A 22,894-nucleotide genomic window follows, 5' to 3' on the forward strand; every position below is an offset into this window, starting at 1 on the left:
AATGAGTTTTGACCACTTGAGAATTGATAAAAATGGTCAAAATCCCTCCAGAATACCATATTAAGACACCAAACTGCTTATTATTATTAGAAAACTGCTTATTGTCAATATAACGAGGAAAGCCAAAATCCTCTGAATGCTCTGGGTCTCTAGTTTGTGGTTGTAGAGTTTTCATGAAGCTGTGATTATCCTAGAGGTGAGATCAAGGTTTAAAGAAATGCTCTCAGTACAATGAAATGGCTATTATGGAGACTAACATCATCACACATGAATAAGACTGGGCTCATAGAAAGTCTCAGATTTACAGTCAAACTCAACTTATCTAATTCTACGATTCCAAGATCTATTTCCATAACACATTTGTAGACCCTTAAGTGTTTGTATGTGATGAGTTGGAGTAAGACAGGTTGCTTTACAACCAAAAACTGATTTACAGTTTCAGTGTATTTTGATGGCCTTGTTCCAGACCCCTGACATGCAAACTTCACATGTGAACCTTTGACTGAAAAGTTTGAGCGCCCCTACCCGAGAACAGAACTGACCTGAGGACAAACCACAGTGTGGACTCACTCTGCTCAAAGTGAACTCTTACCTCATGTTTTCTTTACGGCTATAAACACGGCAGAGAGTAAACTGTGTGGGCTATGTCCCAACTCTGCTCAGCTTCAGCTACAGTACAACTGGATTTTTATTGACGTCCGCCTTCAGCAAAATCTGTAAACTTGAGGGGTGACAAGGAAGCAAAAACTCTTGTGTACTGTTGACTTTCGTTAACAACATATAGTTTAACGTGTAAAATCTTTAAGAGAACAAAAAAAATCAAGTTTACACCAAATAAAACTGACTTTAGGTGAGATGATTGCACGCTCGCTCACATTATTTACTCTAATTTTCCCTGCTTGACAATGAGACGTCATCTTATTAACTGTAACTACATCTGGGCCTGTGAGTAAAACTTTTTGTTACTTATTGTGTGTTTCTCACCTGATGTGAAAGTTTTGGATGTTGACATTCTTGTAGGGTGCAGTCTTCCTCTGGCACCACAACAGGAGGCCCTCTTTGGCAGAAGTCTCTGCGGTGGGGAGAAGGGATCATTGTGAAGTTGGTGAAACTCTCAGGCTTTTACTTTGACCAACTCTCCACTAATCCCTGTTTAGTGGTGGATTAAGTGGAGGTGAAGTGAATAGAAAGCATGTGTGATTGCTCGGGTGTTTCGGGCTCTCTTGTTTCCTGTGGATACCGAGGGGTGTCCGGTGTATTGTGTTGTACCCAAACAGTTAAATTAAATACTTTAAAACACGCTGCACTGGAATGTAAAGCTGAACAAATCAAGGCTGATCACTCCTGACATTTAAATTGGATTACATTGTAAGTGCATTATATACGTTAACCAATAAGAGGACCATAACATAAACACGTCTACCTCTAGGGGAGAAAGGAGCAGTCTGGAAACTATTCATATTGTAATTGACATGCATTAGCTGGAGTCTATATGTTGTATTGTGCAGTTTATTTTAAGCTCGGCGAGATGCGTGACAAAGGTCTGAGACACTGTGTCAATGAAAAGTGTTTTCAATTGCAAATGAAGACAGTGAGCAGGAGCTCTTTTCAATAAAGTGAATGAATAAGAAGCGTGTGGAAATGTTCCCACACACACACACACATACACACACACACACACACACACAGTACCTTCCACAGAAATGTCTTGGATGGCGAAGCGAAGGATTATGGTCCAGATCATTCCCAGGGTCATCTTAGCATTACCATCTACGATCTCTGAAAGAAGTCAAAGCAATAAAATTTACATTTCAGGTTTTGCAAATTTAGCAGCCACTTAACATTCATATCTGGCAGACATGCCCAGTAAGATCTGATAAGGTGATTTCCAGGTAAAAAGCTGTCTAGATGTCGAGGTATAAAACTAGGAAGAATCATAGATTGTATATGACATGCCTCCACTTCCTCCCAATATATGAAAATTAAGCCATAATATCCCCGATATGATCGCTGGTGACATCATTCTGTGCTGTAGTGGTCAGGAGATAGAGCGGCTGTATCGAGGTCCTGCCCATACACGATCACAAGTCAGTCACAGCTGTCAATCATAACATTGCTCCCCCATTTTATAGCATCAAATAACTAATTAAAACCAAACTTATCAGAAAAATGAAATGTGTACTTTGATTTTTTTTCAGTTTGGCCCATGTTCCATCCACTGGAGGAGCAATTTGAGATGTTTTGGCTTCACTTTTAGATATTCTATTGCAAAAACGTAATACATTACAAGATGCGACATTGGTATGAAATTATATAAACATCCTGCTTCCACAGTGGCCGTGGTCAGCTCTCCCTCCACTTCTTTGCAAGCGTTGTGAACGTCAACCTTAACATTTAGCTCAAAGCCTCACAGAGCTGCCAGTTGAGTCAGTTTCATTCATATGATTCAAAGGGCTTTACAATCTTTACAGCAGATGCACCCTCTATCTCTAGATCCTCAGTTTGTAAGAAAAACGACTAAAAAATAAAAACAACTCAGAAAAATGAGCACAAGCAAAGCTTTCAATTCTAAGTCTTATGAGGTGTCTACTAAGTTGAAAGGATATGAACCATACTGATACTAAGACATTTAAATGGTGTTGAAATTCAAGTAAAAAATCATTTAAACTGACTTCAGCAAAGTTTTACCTTTATGTCTCGATGGCTTTTGACCTGAAGATCAGTGCTAGATTTTCACAATTATAAACTCTTGATAACAAAGAGTGCAAAAGAAGGACATAATGCCCTGATAAATTGCCATATAATAACTTTTGGAAAGAAAATGACCAGGGACTGTTTAAAAAAAAATTGAACCATGTATTTGAAATCTATATGATGAGTTTCTGAACACCTTTGAAGTGAGGAAACTTAACTGACAGTGGATTCAGCATGAAAACCTGCAGTCATACTTCATGAATTTCAACACAGGCTCAGATTAGCTACTTCTAAAGACCTGAAACAGTGAGAACTAAGCTTTTATGAATGAACCGTGTGATGATTAAAGTTCAATAATTTGAGCTTGGCCTTGTAGTCGGAGGTTGTGAATGAACTGAACTCCGTCCAGTCCTCTCGGTGTTGTCGATAATGAAAATCCCCCTCCACAGGTCACCCTGTTTGCCCGCCTTCAATAATCATTTGTTTCTCCCTCTAATCCAATAAGGCACGGGGCACGAGCTTCGCTGCCGCTCGACTGTGACGGACAAACTTGGACTGCGAGATGTCAGTCGGATGTCTGTACGTGTAACGCGGTGTGAAAGACGGCTCGGATCGAATTAGGAGGCGGAAAAAGTCTCGCTCGGTCGTTTGGAGCTGACACCAGCAGATACATGTTGAGATTAGTGCTAATGAACATGACTGATCAACATGGGGGAGGAACACAAATCCTGTTAATTCCCTTTGAAACTGCAACCCCCCCTTCCTTCACCCCTCACCCACGACAAACCCCCCTGATGAGTCGCATGTATCTGACCCTTCATCTAGTCCCATCCCAGCAGCACAGCGAGCAGCGAGCTGGGCTGCAGGGCTGCAGGGCCGCTCCACCAGGAGGGGATTCCAGCCGGCTAATCTGTCTGGAATGCTGCTCTGGCTTAGGAGCTTTTATACCGGCCTCTGTGCACTGTAAAAAAATACCCATTTTATCAAGTAATTTCTGTCATTCTGGAGCCAAAAAAAGTCTTGTTTTCTTCTGACAAGTGAAGAAAATCTGCAAATAAGATTATTTAACCCTCAGGGCCCACTGTAATTCACTAGCCTTTCAGACCCTTCGGGCTGAAAATGTCCACTTCCATAAAAACCACTATAAAAACTTTACAGATTAATATATTTTTCTACTTTTTTCTGCATAAACCTCTTAAACAACTTCCACTCTGCTCAAAACTACCAAATTTTTAAACATTTTTTGGCATTTTAACCCTTTGAATGCCAGTTTGATTGCACAGTGTCACTGATGTTTTTTATGGGGGAAAAAAACATTTTTGTTATTTTCCATATAATAAATTATTTTTGGATGGGGCATTGATTCTTATCACAATCGTGGCTATGTCAAATTGATTTTGATGCATTTTTAGTTTTTGTGTAGTGTCAGATTTAAAATGTAAAAACCCCTTTCTTTGAAAAACAGTGACATCATGTAAAAACATACTTCACAGATTTGAATACTTGTTGCTATGCCACATTTTGGTTGTCAAGATGCTGATATTGACTTTACGAAAATACTTATTATTGAAAGAGAGTTAAAATAATCACTGAACAATCAGATATCCCCCCGCTTGTTTTCAGAGAGTTTCAAATTTAATAACAGACAAAACTGACTTGATAAATAGAGATTTTTGCAGTGTGGGTATTCAAGCACTTCAAATCATTGTTTTATCAATCCATGTTTCATGAAGACGTAGCAGGATTATGCTCTAGTCAGCTTTTCAGTTACAGCTCAGGGTTTATTATTAAAACATGTACAATGCAAGGATTTCTTTTAAATGTGTTTGTGTCATACAATGAAAGACACAGAAAGAAGAAGCTTCGGATAGAAAGAAACAAAAGGTTGAACACCAGGGTTCGAAAAAGGGTCTGAGATTAACTTTGTGTTGTTGGGGAGTCAGATCCTCTGCATGTTTGACATGGTTTTGAGTTCATGTCCCTCCAAAAATACCAGAAAAACACCATTTTCACTTTACTTCTCATGGTGTCAGTTATGCAGAAAGTTTGGGTTTTATGTCCTCAAGTTTTCTGCCTCTAAAATCTCTGTTTCCTGTCCCAATATGACATTTTTTATGGGGATTATTTATTCAGTAGAAAACTTTTCCTGCAGGAGTTATGTCAGTAAAGTTTGTGGATAATTCAGAGTAACCAGGCCACTGTTTCTGGAAATACCAGTTCCTGTTGAGCTTTCAAATATCATATTTCAGCACTTAAGACAATGAAATGTTTTTGCTCTCCTTTACATTGAGGTGAGACAAATCCAGCAATATCTGCATGGTTAGATATCACAAATTTAGATTGGACGACCTGAACTTTTAGGAGCCTTTAAATATTTTTTAATGGACACAATTTGGAGTTTGTTTGCAACACACGTAAGCATTTCCAGAAAATGCTCGAGGGGTGTGTGTTGTTGTGAAATGGGAAGCTAGAAAGATAGTGAGAGAGAGAGAGAGAAGGAGAAGGAGAGTATTTACTCTGCTAAAGAGTTGTTTACTCTCTGATGGCAGGAGGACGGACATCCCCAAGTTATTTGTGCTGAACAATGAGCAGCCTCAGCCCCTGAGGGGATTGCTGATCCTAAGATCGACTCTCAGAAAATGCACTGCAAAGCACAACCTCCGCCGGAACACTCTGGAATAAGGATCTCATTAAACCCCACAGCAGCCAGCGGCACTGCCATGGTAACGAGAGAGAGAGGGAGAGGGCCTGAGACTACATTATACATAACTATTACTGAATAACAGGCAGAATACCTGCTCCTGATTTGGCTGATTGGCTAATAAACATCAATTGATGACAAATAGGAGATGTTAACAAACTTTAAGAAGGTCAGGTGAATGAAAGTTTCTTTCCTGAAGTGACAATAAACAGGGTTTGTACACTTTAGCAGTGGTTAAATTCAAGCATTTTTCAAGGATTTTCAACGTCCATTTCCAAGCTTTTCCAGTATCTTACACAGGTTTTAAATTGCATGTTTTAGATGAGTACTTACATACTAAAAGGGGGAGATTTCACTTAACTACACCAACAGCGATGGTATTACACTTTTAGGAGGAACGGTCTTCATTTCAGATAGGCTACTCATTATTTTTTACATTGAACATGTGATTATCTATAGTCTATAGATGGATATAGTCAGATTGCAAGAGAAATACAGTAAGAATTTCAAGCATTTACAAGCACTTTATCCAAAATCCAAGCACTTTTTAAACCTTGAAAATACATCATTTAAATTTAAGCAATTTCAAGGATTTCAAGCACTTGTACGAACCCTGAATAAAGGCTTGCTTTCTCTTTTGCTGAGGGACTTATTTAACAGTGTTGCACCAAAACCCTTAAGAGGTAAAACATTAAGGCATTTACTGCACTGAGAGAGATTTTACTGGTCACCATTGAGACAGATCGTTTTCTTGTTTCTATACTTCCTTTATCCCCTACGGAAGAGGATTAGGGCCGGGTAGGAAAAATAATGTAAATAATAAATCATTAAGTTTGAGAAAAAAGTCGAAATGACAAGAATAAAGTCAGGAGACAATGTAGAGGAAAAAAAGTCGAAATACAATGTTGAGAATAAAGTTGAAATACAATGTTAAGAAAATACATATATAATATAATACAATATATGTCTAAAAAAATCACGTAATTTACATAAAAGCAGATTTTCCCCAAAGCAATAGTTATGGTAGCTATTACCAGGAATAGCTCATTTATGTGTAGGGGGATTTTAGTACAACTACACCCTTAAATATTGTGGTTATTGCTCTTTTTATGACGTTGATTAAAATCAGGTTGTAGCTTGCAGTCTACCTAACTGTTCGGATAGTTTGCCGTTTCTCTGAAAACAATGTTACACAAAAAGTTTACTTTATTCTCAACATATCTACTTTATTCTCATAATTTCAATTTTCTTCCCCAAACTGCATAATGGAAAAAAATCCTCTTCTCATTATTTTTTCCTCCCAATCCTCTTCCTTTATCACCTCACCTATTACTTTTAGATAGTAAAAGATGGCAGAAGAAAAGAAGAAAGTAAACATTTAAGAAGTGTTCTGCCATCTCATCCTCCTTTTGTTTTGACTTCACCGCGGTGAAGCATTAATTACCTCATATATTAAAGAATTAGAAAGATCCTGAAGCATAAAACTGTAGAGCAAGCATTAACTTTAAAGGGGCTGGAAGAGTAATTCAAGTGTGTGATCCAACTCTAGACAATCGGACAAAACGTGCATTTACTGGCGATCAAATCTATAGTTTAAAATCAATAAAATCGATTGCTCATTATTAAGCTTTTCCATTGGGTTCTCCCGGTCACAGAAGCATTAATTTTCTTCATTTATGGGCATAAAAACAGCCATGTTGCTGTTAAGGCAGTGTCAGATGTGTTTTTTCTCTTACTTTGGCTGCAAAGGTCTTTTGTGTGATGGTTTAACTAAATTTGAGGGATCCTTAAGTATTAGACCAAGAAAGTGATTGGTTAACATTTAAGGACATTTTAAGGAGAACACTTTAAGAAATATCATCATTTAATGTTTTTTTCAGATGCGACTCCACTCACCCTCTGCTCCGATAGACACCAGTTTCACTCCTTTGCCGGCGATGAAGTCAAGAGCTTTGTTAACGTTGGAGATCTTGTGGACTCTCATCTTGCCTCTCTCTGGTTTGGGCAAACGTTCGCCTAAAGCAGGAAAAGAAAGCAGACAGACAGAAGATGATGGGTGTGTCACCTCACATTAAAAATATAATTTTGTTCTGTAACAAAACATAAAATAAAAGAGAAAAGCTGAGGCCATACACATACGTTTGCAGAATATACAAGACTACAATTTTCCTTACAACGTAAAGGTTTTTTAACATAATGTAATATTTCTTGTTGTTTTAAAGCAAAAGTTCGACATTCTCTGGAGTCAGATGATAATATTGATATTGATAATATTTAAAGACATGGTAGAATAAAAAAAACATTGTTTCCAATACTTGTCATATGCAAAATATATGTTAAAATAGATTTTTCTTTCTTTTTTTTTTTTTAATTGTGAGAATCCCTCTCTTTTCTCTTTATTTAATATTTTTGATACAGTCAATTAAAAAAATAATTATTATCCCTTCAAACAAATTTGATTTTGGGCAACTTGCAAGCTTGTTTGATGTCCTTGACTGCAAGGATTTGTATTTAAAATCATGTTTGTTACTCGACCCTGCACATATATTCTGCTTCACATGGAAATATAGGAATATGAATATATAAATATGATTTAAGTTACGATTCACTGTCATTTAAATGGAAACACACACAAAAGTGGAGTTAATCTTTTCTGTCAAATGTCAAACTACCCCTTTAAGGGCTGCTCCTGTTCCCCAAACCCAGCATGTGACAGGTCAGTCCATGCACGCTGCTTTTATTCAGGTAATCCTGTTAAGTAAAACGCTGTTTACCTGAGATGACCTCCAGCAGCAGCATGAGTTTCAGTCCATCCCGGAAGTCCTCCTCGATGTTCTCGATCTGCGTTCCTGCTTTCCTCAGGTGAGAGTTACACCACGCTGTAAATGTCTGCAGAGACGGAAGAAAGGGAGAAAGAAATCATCAGTCAGTGCACTTTCTGACATATAATCATACACTGTATGTGTCTGCAGCAGCCAGAAGGCCATGAATCCACATGAGTCACACGGGTGTTTGCTGTGTAAGCAAATTTGATGTGATGCCATGGAGACTCTTTATGTTCGAGTCTTTTTACTGCAGAGTTATTAAATCCATATTATTTTACAATCTGTTGATAATGGCACCAGTCCAAAGCATTAAAATTGACTCATTTGCATAGAAAAGGGCTTAATGTATGCATATTTAATGATAAATTAGCTGCATTTTCTAACCTAAGCAGCTACTCAAAACGCTCTTGCACCACAATGATCGAGCAATTTGAGGTACAGTTTTTGCCTAAGGATACTTTGGTGGACCAGCCCCTGTACCCAGCAGTCTACATGTCAAACAGCAGACGACCACTATACCACCTGAGTCACAGCTTCCCCTATATTACCTAATTTATATATGTGCAAATAGAGGAGCTCCAACACACTATTTGCTTGGCAGCACAGTTAGTAGTGTAATTCACCCTATGCAACTTCTTTAAGGACTACATGGATTCTGTTTGTCTTATTTGTGCAAATTCAGTGCAGTCCCTTTTGTCAATTTAATTTTTGTGAGGCTGCATTTGGGCACAGTGGTACTTTGAGCTAAATGCTAACATAGCATAGAGACATGCTCCAATAGTACAGTGCCAACAACATACCAGGTGGCAACATTTGTCTGAGCAAGGAGGCAAACCAGGAAGTGTCTTAAGCTGCATTCTACCGAAAATTCCAGGGTCCATTATTTATATACAGTCTATGCAACATACTCATATTTATCAGGTATAATGTTTGCCATGTTAACCATCTTAGTTAAAAGTATTAGCAGAGTGTTAGCATTAGTGTAACCTGATGGTGGCACCATGGGAAAGTGAGGGGATCACCAAAGTCACACGGATTCATCCACCGAGAACCATGAATGTTTGTACAAAATGTCATGGCAATCAATCCATTAGATACCGAGATATTTCAGTCTAGACAAAGTGGTGGACCAGCCAACCAACAAACCAACAGATGGCCATCCATAGATTCACGCTAATGCTAAAATCTGGGTTTAATGCATCTATGTGCCAAACACAAAATCATTACCAGCTTAGTGTGTGTTGATTATCTGAAACAGACCTGTTGACTAATAAATGTGCTTCCTGTCGGTTTACTCACAGAATCCCACCCTTTCATGAGAACCTTTCTCCTGCGATGCTAACGAGTTTATGTCCTTGGAGCCACAGCACACTGGAGCATTGTATACTGTATACAGTAGGTGTAGCAGGCCTTGGATTCTCTGGCATTGCTGGCATGCACAAATGCTAACGGAAAACATCTGGAGGAGGATCTCTGCCGCCCAACAGGAGCTGGCAATGAGGAGTGGGCCTGCCATGCACCCCACTGTGAACGCCTCTTTATGAGTTCCCGGGTTAATTACACCCAGGGCTGAAACACCAGGCACCATGTTTCCACCAGAGAGCTGAAGGAGGACCTGCAGGAGCAGAGCCAGGGCGTTTATGAAAGCCTGCACTGTCTTTTGCTGGCCTGCCTTCAAGTGACGGGGAACAAAAGCCACTTAAAAGTCACTGGTGAGCTGGTTTGGAGCACTTGTGGAACTTCCGCGATGAGATCACTCTTAAAATGGAGTGGTATGAGGTTAACACAGCTATCAATAAACCAGAGAGCTGGGTTTCAGATGTGTGCGAGTTTGCTGGCGTGTGGTGGAGTTTTTAACCAATGAAAAAGCCAAAGGACACTGTAGAAGATGTGGAAGGAGGAGGGCAGATTATATGGTGTTTTATCTCCAAGGGTAGAACTGACAGAAAAAGACCAGCACTGAAGATTTATGTACCACTGGCAGGCACACGCCCTCAGAAGATACTGTATTCCTCTAAAGTTAGTCTTGATTTAAGTCCAGCTGCAAAAGGCACTAAGATATTTCAATTAATTCCGATCAATACTCCCTTTAGAGGCTTGCCAAGGATTTTAAACTGTCGGAGCAGAGCTGTGGTGTCAGCAGCTAATGTGAATACTGTAGAATTTAATCAAAGTGTTAAGGTTTGGGTGTTTGCAGGCTCTGCTGGTGCAGGTTCTCACAATGTTGAGGGTTTTTTTTTTCCTCCCAGGATGTAATTTTTTGACAAGTGTCAGCCCCTTTTCTTTCTCTTCCCTTTTATGGTTCACTTTCCCACCACTTAACTAAACACAAACATCTTTTTTTTTTAAAAAAAAAAAGGAAGCTCATGCTGTTCAGGAATTCTGCAACTCCAAAAGGAAGCAAGGGTTAACTAAAAACTCTGACCTTTAATACACTGATGTCCCAATGTTTATCAGCTCACAGCCAAAGAATAGCAAAGAGAACGAGACACCCAAATACCATAATTTCATGGAGAATGAGACAAGTGTTTTAAGTAGATAATGGGTGCATTTTTACTTTAAACTCCTGCTTAGTGTAGCTTTAACAAGACCAGACAGCTGAAAATGTCAAAAGGCTTTGAGTCAACCCATGAAGAGCACAATTGTGAAAACGACGAAAAGTTCACTGAAGGAATGTTAGCTTGTTAAATGTGTTGGAAGGAGGGTAAGTTTGGCGACAGGCCTCCTCCTGACAAGAATTAGCCGGCCCTCCTGCAGTTCCTCTAACTCTCTGGGTCACTGTGGAGTTTGGCAGCAGCACACAGTGCAGGCTGGCAGCCACCTGCGCTGTCACATGACCCGCTGGCTGTGTTTTGGTCAACACTCCCAGGCCCTTCAGGTGTTCTGGGGCTCTTGGCAGGTCACGACACGGAGTTAGAGAGTTATCGGTCCACTGGTTGCAGCGGCAGATTACTGCTTTAAAGGGAAAACCAGTGATCAGTCGAAATTCACCAATTAGAGTTAACCTTTATTGGATTCAGGGAAGTTTTGTGGAAACTATACATTTGCCAAACACATTGGTTAGTCCTCAGTCTCAAAGCCCTTTCTTTTAGAAGGTTAAATGTAAAAAATAAAAAATAAAAAAAACACACACACAAAGGGTGTTAGAAAAAGGAAGTGTTGACTGGCGAGGATGCTAACTTTTAGCCTGGGACATGTAGCTTTAGCGTTTTAGCATAGTATGTAGTCAGAAAGTCTATTTTTTATTCCTTTTTACAGGCTTCCTGTTTTAAAACAATTTTTCTGGAAAGATTAAATGAGATTAGTTAAAAAATATTTAAAGAATCAGCTGTAGAAAGCATTTTAACCAACTCATTAGGATCAAGTTAGCTTAATTAGCAAGCTAACTGAAGAATCTGCCAGCAACAGCTGTAATTTCAGTCAACAAAATCAACTGTCGGCTAGAAATGAGACACTTTTGTCCACAAATGTCTGAAATCTGGGACTCATGGTTTCAAAAACGACTACAAATATGCAACTATAAAATTATAACTGCATGTGTGCCGTACCAGACTGGAATGGAAAGCAAAGCAACAGTAACTCAGGTGGGAAATGCCTAACAAAATATTAATTACCTGCAGAAGGTAGTGGCTACTGTTAGCGAAGGACTAGTTTAGGATACATTGTGAAGGCAACACTGAGCATTTATTTCTACATGACTCTAGTTTCTTTCTGTAACTCTGGACAACATAATTACTTGTTGTGTTGGATAACTGAAGGAGAGAAAAACATCCCCTGAGAGTTGTGTTGTCATCGGTTGCCATCGCTCCAATCAAACTGCTAGTGTCTGGTTTCACCTGAGCAGAAGTATTTATAGTCACAGAGGTGGCAGAATGAACAGTATCATTATAATGTACGACTTGAGAAGCTTCATCCTCAGATACATACTCACAGTATTATCAGATAATGTATGATCATTCTATTCATGCTGTGATTTTATTATGAACTGTGAATCACTTATTTTTGTTCCATCAGCTGTTGCTCAGCAGGATTTTTCTGCTTCTGTATTGTTTCTTGGAATTTCCTCAAACTCTAAGAATAACTTTTGACAAACTCCAGATCTGAGAACTGGTACGGACCTGTTGCATTCCTCTGTTGATCATACGGTGGGTTGGAGAGAACAATATCAACAGTAAGACCTACTGTAGAGATTATGATCCGAGGGATTGAATCAAGGGAAATCCGGGCATAATTTGATGTCAGTATTGTGTTTATGTAGAGGAGTTCTTACAACTTCAACATCTTCTCTCTAGCAGATCAACTCACATTAATTTCAGAAGCCTGAACCTCACAATTTCCCTCATATCAGTAATTTAAGACTTTTGTTTTTAACCAGGGCCTAGTATTTGGACAAAGAGAGTTATGACAGATACATCTTTAATTATTTTTATTTTGACATTTTAATTAATATTGGTATACAAGTATAAGGATTGTTATTGGATATAATAATAATTAAGCTCTCAATCTGTTGCCTCTCGTTGACATCATTCTTCCCACCATAAAAACAACATCAGAGTGAAAGTGAGAGAAAGGTAACAGCCACCTCACTAATAGGTATAACTTCACACCACACCACCATGTTCAGAAAAGACACATTACAAACAAAGAAGTAACATTTGCATTTTGTAACATAAAACAGCAAACTTAAACGTCTCATTTCAGCAATAGGCATGATGGAACTCTGATCCAGCTCTGCGTAAATCTGCAGATTTATCATAGGTTAAGTTTATTTTTAATGTATGTATAGTGTATGTTCAATGTATGTTTGAATGCTGCTACTGGATGCTTATATCTATCTATCTATCTATCTACTTTTTTTAGGTGGAACACCGTCCTGCAATGCCAATTTGACAACGCTAAGCTAACAGCTACATTGTGTTCCTGAACAAACATACAAAACTTTTGGAAGGTTATTCATGATAAAGTCAGAGGGCTGTGCAAATTATGGGAGCTTCCTGGGAGGAAAAAAAAAAAAAAAAACTTGAGGAGAAACCGGAGTCAATGGCAGATATGTCTGTTAGAGAACAAGTGAAAGTGTTTCAGGTTGTCTGGAAGCTGCATTGCTCTGTAGTCGGGTGGAGAATACTGTCTCTCTGCTTCCTTTGCAGTAGATTTCTCTCTGTATAACTGTTACAGGTTAATGTAAAATGAGGGGTCGTGTAACCAATGAAATACCTCCATTCTTACTGTGCTGCATGAAGTATATTGTGAACAAAACAACCACACAGAGCCCAGGATGTGACGGACATCACAAACAGCTGTTTAACAGTGTGTAAGTGTTTCAAGAGGCATTATTGCCTGTAGCATCAGAGCGTCTCACGGACTGTTTGTTGCATAAATAGTACAGTACTTTGCTGTGTATAGTCTGTGTCGTATGATCCCTGTCCACTCTGTGTGTGATCTTGGTGTCCTTGTACAATTAGTGTCAGAGCCGTATGTGCTGTGAATCTCTGTAAGCTGTTCAAATGTCTGCTCCAATGTCCCGGAGACCAATTCCTGCTCATCAACAACGTGCCAGTGAAAATAACTCCCATTATTGTGGCTTAAACACAGGCTGTTTCAGCTCCAGTGCAGCGTGTCGTGTCACGGAGCAAAGTGAAAGCACGACTGACTGACTGTGTCTGCCGGAGGAACCAGAGGGTCGTAAATTTTGAGAGCCCCTCTCCCCTCCTCTGCTCTCGTCTGCCTCCTCTCTCTCTCATCTCAGCCTCCCAGAACTGAGGCGGGCTGTAAAAACAACAGGGGTCAAGAGCCGAGGAATCTGCTCCGCATCAACTTCAGGGAAAGTTGCCAATCAGCGTCATTTCCCATGGCAACCACTGAATGCAAAGCTCTGCAAACAAACTACCTGAAGGGTAAACCAAAGTGTCTTCCTCAATCGTTTTGATTTTTATGAACAGATTTTTTTCTGACTGATACAACTTATTTTTAACAGATTATCATCACTTCATTTAGTTGATAAAATATCAGAAAATAGAACCTCCAGTGTTCAATTTTCCATAGACTGAGGTTTCCATTTCATATTTGTTGTCCACAAAACCATCAAGGATATTTAATTTACAATAAAACAACCACAGAAAAGCCAAAAACCTTAATATTTGAGAAGCTGAAACTGGGTTTTTTTCATTAGTCAATAGAGAGCAAATTGAATTATGTATTGTTGGAGGTCAACCCAGAAGTAGCGGTTTTGACAAGCTAGTGAAACTGCAGCCTTAAACGCTAAAATGCTAACTTACTTCCTGGTTCGGAAATTTAAAAGAATAGCTCAGCATATAATCTGTCACATAAACCCCATAGATGACTGACTGCAGTTGGGGTTTTTTGTACGGGTTGAACAAGCAGAATATAACATGATTTTGAGGTATTGGTAGGTTGATTTTGTTTTTTGGACAGAGCCAGAAGAGCTGTTTCTTCAGATTTTATGCTAAGCTAGGCTAGGCTCTCAGCAAGAAAGTGTATATGTGTGTTTCCCACAATATCAAACTATTAAGCATGACAGTTAATTCTTAGAAACTCAAAGTCAAGATCCATTATTAGCATTTTCCCAAGATGTTACCAAGATGGAACCTAGTCATTGTTATGCAAGTCACAAGTCAAGTCCCAAACTTTGAATTCTGAATCCTAAACTAGTCATACTGCACTCTTCACCTAATTTGAGTCATGAGTGCTTTAAACAAAAGCCATTAAAATAAGTGTAACCAATATTGCTGACATTGCACTTTCCTAGCATATAGGAAGGTCTCATTTTGAGTCTTTTTAATTGTCAATTCATCAAATTTGTGACTCGAGTCCACACTTATGTTACGAGTGCCATGGGTGAGTTTTTACTTAAATTGAGATGTCAAGAGATCCATAATCATGACATGAAACTGTTTTTTTTAAATGTTATGTTTATGAAAAGTAATCATCCAACTTCTGTTAGCACGAATAATTCTATTAAACATCTACAAAAAGAGCTTCAACTTTCTCTGCCTGTACTGCAGCACATAATCTCAATGATGATAGAAAACAGCGCCATGACATAAAAGGAGCCTTAAACCCGTCACATATACTTTTCTCTCTCCTTGCTCCTGTTCCTCTCCCCACCTCAGCTCCCAGCCTCCCCCCGTCATCCACTCCCCACTCCATTAATCAACCTCAGTTAGGAAAATATTTCCTGCTTCTCTGCCAGGTCCATATTAGTACAATCCTTTTACAGAAACAAGCCAGCTCATGAGTGCGAGCCCCTGCCATATCCGAACACACGGGCAGGCGGACAAGTCTGAGGGAGAGAGGAAAGGCAGATATTGCTGGCAGAGCGTCTGACACAGGAAGGCGGTTTTCAACACGGGGCCAGTTTCTCAAGCCTGAGTCTCCAGCTCAGGGTACCAGAGGGCCTCTCATGTCCCGATGAAACCCCAGAAACAGGCAGATAAATTGCAACAAAAATGTCTTTCCAGCGTCTCCTCCAGAAAGTTCAATAAAACAGGAGAAAGAAACCAAGAGGAGGTCGAAGGGGAAAAAAACATTTTCCCTCAGAATTAAATCCACAACATTAAAACTGGAACGCCACCCACAGCTCGAGCAAGAATGAAACTGTCTGGATGAGTTGGGGGGAAATGGGCCTCTGAGAAACCCAGGGAGGTGAAAGTGGAGTTTCTCGCCTGTTAAGTCTATTTCTGCTGCCTTCGTCTCACTCGGGCTCGCGGGGGCCAGAAAAGTGCTGGTGGAAAGAGTTTCTGGTGCCAGGAAAACAGAGCTGCGAACAGCTACAGCACCTTCTTCCCTCTCAGACTCCCAGATGATTTCCTGATGTGTGATGGATGGGCATCGTGTTTAACCAGAGGAGTTCACCGAGAGCACGCTCCAATTTAAAACGGCACCCTGGTGGGACAAACGCTTCCCAGACAGACAGACTGTTCTGAAGTGCTGTACTGTATTCATGTACTAACTTATTTTAAACATGTAGCATTACAGGCTGTTCTCATTAAGTTTTTGTACTTATACCCACAAAATAATTCCTTTATATATAATCCACGTAATCATGTGCCTGGAGGTGCAGGTTATAATATATTATAATGGCCCATATAATTATGACAGGAGCAAAGGAGAAAGTCAGGCGACATAGAATAAAGATCGGTAAAGTCTGCGGCTTTCCAGTTCGGCAAAATTATGATATATATCATCAAAAGAACATAACATTTCCTTGATATATATTTTTCCTATATTGTTTCTGCAAAACTGCATTTACGTAATTTGGACAATGGGCAATTCAATAAATAAATCCATGTTAGTAAAACAGCTCCTCTATAGTTTTCTTCAGTTTCGAACATACGTTTGGATCCTTTATGTTTGAAACTGAAGCAAACTATAGAGGAGCTGTTTTACTAACATGGATTTATTTATTTATTGAATAAGCAGAAACATGCTCTTTTGTGATATATATACAATATTGAGATATTAAATGATCAATATGTTTTGGATTTCGACCATTAAATCTTTGACTGTTTTACAAAGTTAAATAGAACAGCCATATTTCATAAGATATCATATGATCTCTTGTTTTGCGCCAAAATCCATTAATTTCAGTGAAGCGACTTTGATCTGTGGATTCTGTCATGGAAGTAAATTTGCAGAAATCTTTTGCAACAAATTTTCCCCAAATTTGCACAGTTGATCAAAAGTAAGCTGTCCTGACAGTGCTGACATTTAAAGAGCAGAATTGCCATCATAGCTTATTAGCTTTGCTGAATCATCAAATTTACCAGGAGCTGAATCTTGAAAAATGTTAGTTTAAGGGAAACTCCCTGTTCATTTGCCAAAAAAGTATATTACCCATTTTCACTCAGGGCACAGGCAACATGAAGGGAAGCCAAACACTGTTCATCTTCAGCTAGAATATAAAATATGTTGTAGAAGTCACACTAAAACAGAATAGAAAAATCCTTGTGCAAACTTGTGTTCTGAGGCGTGATACCTACATACAACTTGTAATCTGGATTTTTCTCCAGTGTTGCCAAGACAATATGTAAATCTTTAATTCACCTGGAAACAGTTGTTGTAACTTTGACACCTACTGCAGCGTGACTGAGCCAAAAAAGGACAGAGAGTTACAGAATAACTTTATTGGTCGTCTTGGAGATGCCTCAGTTTGCTCAAAACATAAACAAAAACTTCCAAACAAGCTCAAAAAGTGTAGGGGTGGAAAAATATGTGATGGATTGTGCATTTTTGACAGCGCTGTCAGCTGATATAGACATCAGATATGGGTAACATCCTAAAATAAAAAACAAGTGTCATCCATATTGAGAGGTGAATCAGAATTGACAATGAAAGAGACGAGGGTTGAGCTTTCTGCCGCCTTCAGTTCAGAGCCTCAGCAGACTGAAGTACAGTAGACGGAGCAACATGATGCAGGACGGGCCGAGCTCTGCACACTGCTGTGCTGTGGCTCCGTGCATCTGGCAAGCAGAGAGACTCAAACACAAATTCCTTCTCAGCAGTTGAGTGGGAGGAGGGAGAGGAGGGACGCATGATGCAAAGTCTGAGAGAAATGATGGTGGAGAGCAGAACACGCACTGGATATGATGAAGACTCAGACGGAGGGAAAGTATTTCTGAGGAGGTTTTTCAAAAACTTTACTGATATAATATATTTGCCCTTTCAAAATTCTTACAACGACTGAATAAAAAAAAAAACATGTATAGATCAATAAGTACGTAATAGCACATGCAACAATTAGTGTTACCCAAACATAAAGTACACCCTTATTATAATGTAGGATATACATAAACACTATTTATTGGCAAACAAGCATTCAGTTTGTACAATGACTGCAGTGATGTTGATGTTCTCAATGTAGTGGTGATTTGAGTGTTTTTTTAATGGGTCCACAATAATTTTATTTCTTCTACATTATATTGTTTAACTCCTTTGATGTTGGTATGGTATGATTTAAGATGAAGTTTTATACTTTATCCTTTATTAATCCCACAATGGGGAAAATCAACCTCTGCATTTAAACCATTCTTTTTTTTTTTTACAAACAAGTGAACACACCATGCAAGGAGCAGTGGGAGCGATAAGGTGCCTTGCTCAAGGGCATTTCAGTCCTTGACCTGTCAGTCCTGGGATTCAAACTGTTGGCCCCTTCGGTAACAAGCCCAATTCCTAACCTCCAAGCCATGGACTGCCCATGTGATATGGTTATAATTAACAGATATATTAATGTATGCTCAAAATCCATCTGAAATTAAACAAACGAAATTCCGAATCTGGACAGTTAATTAGAAAACAACTGTCACATCGGCATGACATAGAAAAATTTAAATAAAATAGCATGTTTGTAGCAACATTATAGCACCAAAATAAAAGATATGATATCAATAAGAGTGCTCATTATACATTAAGTATATATGTCTATGGTTCAAACTAGTTATCATGTTTTCTTTATTTCATTACATGTTCCCTAGATGTTAAAACATGGTCGACATGTGTGAACACAGCATCGAACAGTGAAAACGTCAGTTTATTTATGACTATGAAGGTCATAAATCTTAATTATTGGAATGAAATCCATGTTGACTGGTCAGTTGTTGTGGTAGTGGCTAAACGAGCATGTTGTGAGAGCATGCAGGATTTCGTCTGCGCTGATGAGATGCAGAGGCTTGAAACAGGGCTTGTCTGGTTTCTTTGCTTGTTACTGTGATTTTTAACATGAGTTTGTTGTTCATGCATCTTTCTTAATAGGAAAAATGAGGTGCATTTCTGGGATGCATGCATCGTGAGTTTACTGCATCCTTTTCAGATTGTAATGGGTCAAAGATGCAGGACACGTACCTAGCAACAGCACTGTGACTGATTTTGTTTTGAAAATTTGCAGCTAAATATGCAATGACTTTTCCTGCAATTGGAGCAATCAATGGATACTCTCACAAAGATGGAAAAAAAAAATCCTAGCCGAGCTTTGACATGGAGCTACATTTTTGTGAACTCTGACAAAAGAGTTTGATCCACTGACTGATTGCAATCAGTCTGACTTCTGAGCTGAACAGAGAACCATCCAACTTCATAAAACACTTTCCTGCAGGAGGATAGAGTGCTCCACAAGAAAGATGTGTCTTGGACTGCAGTCAGTCATGAGACAGGCGTCAATGGGACAAACATACCTCTTTATTTCACTGGTGCTTTATTGCCGCTAAGATGTCATTGAAATCTTTTGACCCCGAGACAAACAAACAAACAAACAGAAAGAGATCGACTGACGCCCACAGAGGCGCCCAAACATTTACACCTGAAGCACAAACAGCAGGACACGCCACTGCTGCTCAATCCATCCTGCTCAGTGAGTCACTGACAGGAACAATATGACCTTTCTGCCTCTCAAACCTGCTGCAGAGATGAAGGGAAATATCTCCCCCTCTCTCTCTCTCTCTCTCTCTCTCTCTCTCAGTTACAGCCCTAAAGATGCTCTCTCTCTCTCTCTCTGGAAGGACAGGAGTCTGAGGGCTCGCCAATTTAGCAAGGGGGAGTGCGCTGAAAGGGTCAAAGGTCATCGTTCATCCTCCTCCGTCTACTTCCTCTAAAACTCACTGGAGACTACAGCCACATACACACACAACAAACACACACGCAAAAGCACACTTTAACTGAGGATGTGGTGTGTGTTCGTGTGTGTGTGTGTGTGTGTGTGTGTGTGTGTGTGTGGAGGAGGACGATGTGCAGCGGCTGGACTTGCTCCCTGCAGCTGGTGTAGTTCGTTAATCTGACACTTGCCAGTTTAATCCCAGTCCTGTGGCTCTCTGTGGCTCCCTATTACCTTATCTATTTTTTATAACCACATTTTTATTTACAAGATATGCCAAACTGCTCAATGCATCAGTATTACATTAGGATCTCCTAATATAATACAGACTAGAGATGACCAAGCATTCTGCCAGGACTTGGCACTACGAATTAATCTACTAATATTTTTTCAATAAGTCAATTAGTCAGTGATTTAGTGTAAAATCACCTAAAAAGGTAAAATATGTCCAGACTTTCCCAGAGCCAATGGTGGTATTGGCAAACAGTCCAAAACCATTTCTAAAGTTATAAAACGTGGAAAAATAATATCCTCACAATGGAGGAGCACAAACATTTCTGCTTGAAAAATCCTTGAACAATTAATTTTAGTATCAAAATAAATGCTGATTCTCTGCCCAACAACTAATTAATTAATTGTCAAGTTTTTCAGCTCAACCTTTTACAGCAACTTTTCTGTGTGTACACTAGTTTGGACATATTGTTTTAATACAGAGCCCGTTTACAGGTGAAGGTCCTGGTGTTATCCTCTGTGTCATAAAAAGCTTCTTTAAAGGTACATTATGCAGGATTTTCCTTAAAATAGTACCAACTTATAAAAGTAATTCCTCTCAATTATCACTTATGACGCACTAGAAGTGTGTGGTGGTGTCTCTATTACTACTGTATTGTATCTTTTCCTTTGCATGTTGCTGTGTAAAAGTTAATGTTTTGTTTACAAGCCTTCAGTGACAGTTCCTGCATAGTATGCCTTTACCTTCTTCAACTTCACAGAACTTTTTGGTGGCCCTGTAAAGGGCTCATGGACTTTTCCAACCTACAGTACTTTAATTTGAATTGTACTCAAGATCCCAAGGTTTCTAATTATGCCAATTATGTCACACTGATTGTGAATTAAATGTAACATACAATTAGATAGAAAAATATCTTACACTTTTCATTTGATTCACAGCAACAGAGCAGGAATAAAACACATTGGTAGATTAATTGAGCTGTTGAAATTTCTTTTGTTTCCGTGCCATGTTACCCCCCACACACACACAGAGCCACAGCGGGGTCTCTCCCGGCCCCCCACAGACGAGGAAGCGTTCTGCAGCCTGCAGTCATGATGGAGTGCGACAGTCTCTCAGGTGCAGCATCCGACCAACCAGGCACTCAAACAGGCTGTTACTGCAAACTGCCGACTCAGCACAGTGGACCCATTACACTTATCTATCGCCTTGGCTGCTGCTTCAGCGCACACACACACGTGCGCGTGCACGAGGTTGAGTGTGTGAAGCAGATGCACCCCAGAGCGTGAACAAGAGAATATGCTAACACAGAGACACACATACAGACTGTCTGCCGTGCAAAAATGCATACATGCAGCAAATATACAGTACGTGCACACGTGCGTGCACACACTCTGCTCCGTCAGCACGCGCTCGAACTGTGGAGAGAGACTGCCAGAAAGTGCAGATTGACAAAGAATAGCAGCCATTGTGACCAGAGCACTGATATTTACTCTCTTGTGGCCTTGATGCATATTCATGTGTGTGTGTGTGTGTGTGTGTGTGTGTGTGTGTGTCTGTGTCACAATGAGAAGTCAAAGAGTGGTAGTAGCTCTTTCCTCAGCCGAGTTCATTTAACAAAGAGTGGCTCGTCTGTGAAAATGCCGCAGAGCACACAACACTGGGTGGTTGCTATGACAACCACTGAAGCCCGGAGACCCACAAACAAACAGCTTGGCTGCGACGAGGCTCTTAAAAAACCCACGATCCACGGCTCCCCAAGCCCTCGCTGGGATTCAACACATCAGCCACACACATGCACGGTCACACACACACAAACACACACACACACACACACACACACACACACAGTCACACACAAACACCCCACGCAACACAAGTTTACAACCACGAAAATGTCTGTGACAGTGAGAGTTCATCTGGACCTCAAAGTCAACGACTCTAAAGGATGGGTTTGCTGAACTGAAAGATTTTTAGTTCAAGTTCATTTGCATCATCATTGTTAATCTGTTTTTAGCTCAAACATTCATTATATTTTGATGTGACAGTGGTGTGTTCAGCCATGGATGTAAATAAATACATTTATTTTAATACTGCAAATATAGTTTTTCTGTTTTCTGCCACATTTTAGAGGCAGATATTGTGCTATTTACTAGAGCCAGACCAATATGGGATTTTTTAGACCGATTCCGATACTGATATTAGAGGGGGGAAATATAAAAATAAACAATATGATAGCTGATATAGTAATTTTTGAAACTGGAAAGGAAATCGACATTTTTATGATTTTTCACCACTCTGTAAATGAACGCAGAGAGCTAAAATAAAATAGAAAATAAAAATAGGAATAAAATTAAAGTTAAGTTAAATAAACATAATTACTGTTCAGTTTCAGTCAATTGCTGACTATTTAAAACAAAAGTATGAAATGAATAGCTAACACGATTTCAAAATGATGGCAAACAACGTTTAATATAAATACATATCTCTTATATATTGTGTAAAAAAAGTTTTCATAGCAGCCCATATGACAACATATAGATGACACCTTATGCATTTATAGGCCAATATCAGCCGATATATCTGTCGGGTTTTAATTTTTACTGCACAATTATCTGACAGTTTTGCATACTTACATGTTACTTTGCAAATTAAAATTTTACATGCAAAACAAACAGTATGATTAACTTAAATTGTAGGACTCATGATTATAGATTTAGCACAGTATATAAAGTAGGGGTGTAACACAAACGTTACGCTTCAGTACAAGTTCGGTACAACAGGGAGAAAAAATGCATAAGGATACTTTAATTTTAATTTATTATGTAAAAAGACAAACTCCT

At 39.3% G+C, this 22,894-nt stretch overlaps 1 protein-coding gene across 5 annotated transcripts in view; it reads right to left on the reverse strand.

The window, feature by feature from the left end:
- Window positions 1-22,894, reverse strand: part of actn1 (actinin, alpha 1) — a 71,690-nt gene that overhangs the window by 29,964 nt on the left and 18,832 nt on the right. For all 5 annotated transcript variants that reach the window (XM_059352967.1, XM_059352965.1, XM_059352966.1 and 2 more), the window contains exons 2-5: window positions 8,170-8,284; window positions 7,292-7,411; window positions 1,693-1,779; window positions 985-1,072 (exon numbers count right to left, since the gene is read on the reverse strand). In XM_059352967.1, coding sequence (XP_059208950.1) covers window positions 985-1,072; window positions 1,693-1,779; window positions 7,292-7,411; window positions 8,170-8,284 — 410 coding nt within the window. The remainder of the gene's footprint in view (window positions 1-984; window positions 1,073-1,692; window positions 1,780-7,291; window positions 7,412-8,169; window positions 8,285-22,894) is intronic.

This window comes from Centropristis striata, chromosome 16 (genome assembly GCF_030273125.1).
Source record: "Centropristis striata isolate RG_2023a ecotype Rhode Island chromosome 16, C.striata_1.0, whole genome shotgun sequence".
NCBI lineage: Eukaryota > Metazoa > Chordata > Actinopteri > Perciformes > Serranidae > Centropristis > Centropristis striata.